The following is a 4,606-nucleotide window of genomic DNA, read 5'->3' on the forward strand; positions in this document are numbered from 1 at the left end:
AAGACCATCTAATGATAACTAACATAATCAGCTATGCTATCAGCTATTTTTCATTATGTATAAAAAGAACCAAATTTCTTAAATCCCTCAATCACAGAAACTGTACTGTAAAGAAATTAAAAAATTCACAATCATTTTGTACAGTGCTAATTATTTTCCAGATTGGATAATTATTCTATTTATTTGAGTGTTTTTGTCAATAATGGTAATACATATTTGAAATTATTCTAAATAGCATTTTCTAAATATTTGCGATGGAGAAATTGGATCATAAAGCTGACAAAATAACGATCATAATTTTTTTCTTTAATACAAAACCAATTTAGTCCTGTTCTCAATGCAGCATAGATCAATTTGCACCATGTACACTTGTGCATGCTCAAATCTATACACACTCACTGCTGGAGGAAAAAAACAAAAAACTAAACTAAACCAGCGACTCAGAACAGGAACTATCACAAAAAGCAAAATTAAAAGTTCCCATTAAGTCCATTTCCTGTTTTTTTTTTGTGGAGTACAAAATGTACAAAAAGCTCCACAGGAGTGTTTTTAAACTTACCCCGAACTAGAATCCTCCGGCAGTAATCAGGATCTGCTGAGCTCGTCCGGCTCTTTTCGCAGTTTTCCACCGGTTCGGATGGAGAGAAGGACTCCTGCTGGTCCTTCAGGAACGTTTTTGAAATGTTCCCCTGGGAATCCTTTCCCTCTTTCCCCTCTTTTAGTCCATTCTTCACCAACATTCCGGACTCCGAGTCTTGGCTGTAGCGGACTTCCATAGTCTCTTATCCTCTGCAAAGATTTCTCCTTCTTTTTCTCCTTGTTGGGAAGAAATAACTATTTGAGTATGGACACACACGGCTTATTCTGGATAATACAGGTTTGGTCTTTCTGTAAAACAGCAGCTTTGAATCGAAGTCAGATAGCTAATGTGCCACCAGCACTTTCCTGGTCCACTGATCTGCCCTATTATCTCTGTGCAGACTCACTTGCCCAATGATCATAGACTTCTCACCCAAATTCAACAGCAATTTAACAGCTCCTCTCCTTGTGACATTCACATCAGGCTGATCTCCGGGTAATCAGAGCTGTGGACGGACGCATGCTCGCCGCTTCAATTGATTACGGTAATTTTGCTGCCTCCACATTTGCGTAACCTCATGAATACTCTAAATTGTTTGGGAAATGCACATTGTCCTGATAGAGGGGTTCACTCACTCCGACCCCCCTCTCCGCCCTCATTCGCACAGGATCAAGGGAGATGATTTGACTCGAATCGCCACCACGCACAATCACAGAGCCAAAGGACCACCAGAAAAGTTTCACTTCATTCCTCGATGCCCCGGCACAGGTCGTTCCCCTTCTCTCAGGCTGTAGATGTTTGGTTGGGCTAACGAGCAGGCTGGCGAATCTCCCCCCGGATAATGGCCCGGTACCACACGCTGCACCCTTGGAGCTAATACAAGCAAAGAGCGAAAAGAGAGAGAGGGAAAGACCGGTGGAGAGCAAAGAGAGAGAGAGAGAGAAAAAGAATGAGGGAGGCGGAGAGACCTGGAATACGAAAAAAAAAAACGGAATCCACTTCGCTCGGAATCTGTAGTGGTAATGAACACGGATTCACAAAAGAAAGAGATGAACACAAGGGAACTCTGTCAAGCTGGGGACAGTGTGCAACAACCACCCCAAGTTACCCAACACCTCTAATACAACCCCAAACTGGACGTTACGGTAACTCAGCCTCCTTATCCTACAAGAAACCTGTTAAAGCACTGCTAAAAAACTCAACCTGCCCGAGATCCCAACGCTAACACCCAAAGCGACCCCCTCCTCCTCTTCTCTCCCACTCTTTCCACACTACTACACACCCACCCACTCAGTCTCGCCTATTTTCATTGTCAACGCAACAATATCTGGGGGAACAGCAGTGGTCTGTAATCCAATAAGACCATTGATTAGGCTACAATGATTCAATTCAAGCCAATGGTTGAGAGCAGGGAACAGGCTCGGACCCTTCTTGTCACCTTGCAGGGCCAGAGGCCCTCTTCATGCTGAACTCCCCCCCTCCCGAAGCCATTCAGTCCTTTATGGGAAACGGAGAGCAAAAGGAGTGAAAGATGGCAATTATCTAATTGGACTATTAACAAACAATTCTGTGAGTGTGTCTGGTAGGGAGCAGAAGAGGATGGGGAGGGGGGTGCTGGACTAACTTCATTTAGTGAGTGTGTGGGGCAGCCTGTTGGAGAGAGGGAAAGGTTGTTTAAAGAAAAGATGAGAGGGAGGGATTGTTTAAAGAGAAGGTAAGAGGAGGCTACGAAAGGGGGCCGCAGGGGCAACGGGGTGATTCTGCGCCGAGCTTGGGAAAAAGAGTTCGGTGGGACGTGCACCAGCTGTGGTCTGAGATGTTCCAGGTCAACAAAAGATGAAGATGTCCTGCACGGAGGCTGCGGGACACTAAAATGTCTTGGTGCAGAGGCGTCTTCAAATATCTTTTGTTTTTGAAGACTGTCGGTCCTGTGTGATACCTGTTGAAAAGAACAACATACGTTAGGTTTGGGATGAGGGTTCCTACCTTGTTTTAAGACACTTATATGCTCTCTTAAGTCACTATCATCTCTTAAGTTACTAATATATACCCTTAAGTAAGGAATATCAACCCTAAAGATGCTAATATGAATGCTGAAATTATAAATGTCAACCCTTAAGGAACTAATATGTAAACTTAACTTACTAATATCAACCCTTAAGGTACTAATACGTTCTCTTAAGTTACTAATATCAACTCTTAAGGTAGTAATACATATATTTACTCTTAAATTATGAATATTGACCCTTCAGATACAAATATGAACACGTTAACTCTGAAAACCAAACTTTAAGGTACTAGGTACTAGATATGTACCTTTAATTTATAAAATTCAACCCTTAAGATAATAATACATACCTTCAAGTCAAGTAATTTAAACCCTTTTTGTTTCTAAAAGTTACTAGTATCAATCCATAAGGTATTAAAATATACCCTTAAGCTATTAATATCAACCCTTGGGTTACTAATATCAACCATTTAAGTACCAGTATACTTTAGGGGTAGATAAGGTACAAAGGCAACACATTTTTTGATAGTGCATGCGTCTCAACTAGCTTTACCAGTAGGAACCACTTGGTCAACCAGCTTCCAACATGGCTGATCAATATGAATAAAACGCCTATGCTGGTCCAATAACTAGAGTGGCACCAAACCAGTCAGCTTAGACTATTCTTGGTTAAAGCTGGTGGGTTAACCAGGTTAACTACCAATTCAGGTACTGCAAATGTAGGCAACGGTTTTAACTTTATTTTGTTTTGGGGATTTTTGCTTTTATTTTTATAGGAAAGTAGAATGTAGTGGTGGGTGGGAGAATGGGACCAGACTTGAACCTGGGAACCTGGGTGCCATCTGTTCTGAGCATGTACATAGTCCACTGAACCTGACGTGTCAGGAAATTTTTGATCCTGCAGTCACGCAAATTACGCCTCAACCTTTTGATACTTACAAATATTAGAGTGTAAATATAAATTCCACTGTATTTTCATTATAATCATACGAGTGGTATGAGGGACAAACTGCACTGACAGCTTCTAAAGCCTCATAAGACGCAACAATTTAGTGATTTGTGTTGAAAATTAATGTCCTGACCTTCAGTTTAGTCATTTCTGTTGTTAACAATAGCAGTCATAACATTCTGAAATGCTAATATTTTCGATATGGCATTTTTGGGCTTTCGGCTATTTTTTTTGTTTTGTTTAACATGTCTGTGTGAAGGTTATTCAGATATCCCCTAATGAAGTAGCTGTGAAGATCCCAGAACAATATGAGTGCTGTTTCCTCTTCCTCTCTGTTTGTCTCTATTGTGTCACTGCTGGTAAAGCCTCCCATCAGATGGTAAGTAAAGCCCAGTGTCAGAATGGCAAAACTCACCCACCTCATTTATTTAGAGACAACAAAACACTTAAGCGTCAAAAGAGAAGAGGGACAAAGGCGAGATGGGTGGAAACACACACAGATAGAGACAAAAAGACAGATGGTGAGACATATCAATAGATAAATAAGAAACAAGACATGACATGACAATACCTGAAGATGGGAAGGGCACATTTTGTGCAGCTCCTTTGAGTCTGGGCGATGCAGAATGTTACACAGAACTCCAAGATTTTACAAACCTCCTGTGGATTTTGGAAAAACAAAACAGGAGTGCATAAGAATGATGAAAAAGGCCAGGACTATTGATCACTACTTTCATCTAGAATACCTGCTTCATAAAATGTCTATGTGGATGTTATGAATGTGTGAAACTATTCAGACTCCCACAATTCAGTATTCATTAAATTTGATAACTATTTAATGTCATAATTGAGACAAAAACAGATTAACAATCAAGTAAAAAATAAATACATACATATGTACCATTATGCACCAATATTAAAATTCTGGCCTATAGTGATAACATTTTTAAGGTTAGGTTTAATTTTTCATTTTGGTTTTAATTTATTTTAGTAATTTATTTAACCAATAAATGGCTGATATTAAAATTGTATACCATTTTATTAAATAATATTGTAAAAAAAAAAAAAA

The 4,606-nt window shown here is 39.9% G+C and overlaps 1 protein-coding gene across 1 annotated transcript in view; it reads right to left on the reverse strand.

The window, feature by feature from the left end:
• Positions 1-1,185, reverse strand: part of LOC107717114 (ventral anterior homeobox 1) — a 7,254-nt gene extending 6,069 nt beyond the window's left edge. Inside the window, exon 1 of the mRNA XM_016523776.1 lies at positions 560-1,185. Coding sequence (XP_016379262.1) covers positions 560-776 — 217 coding nt within the window. The 5' untranslated portion in view covers positions 777-1,185. The remainder of the gene's footprint in view (positions 1-559) is intronic.
• Positions 1,186-4,606: the final 3,421 nt, after the last annotated feature.

The sequence above is a fragment of the Sinocyclocheilus rhinocerous genome, unplaced genomic scaffold (assembly GCF_001515625.1).
Source record: "Sinocyclocheilus rhinocerous isolate Xijiao unplaced genomic scaffold, SAMN03320098_v1.1 scaffold119, whole genome shotgun sequence".
Classification (NCBI taxonomy): domain Eukaryota; kingdom Metazoa; phylum Chordata; class Actinopteri; order Cypriniformes; family Cyprinidae; genus Sinocyclocheilus; species Sinocyclocheilus rhinocerous.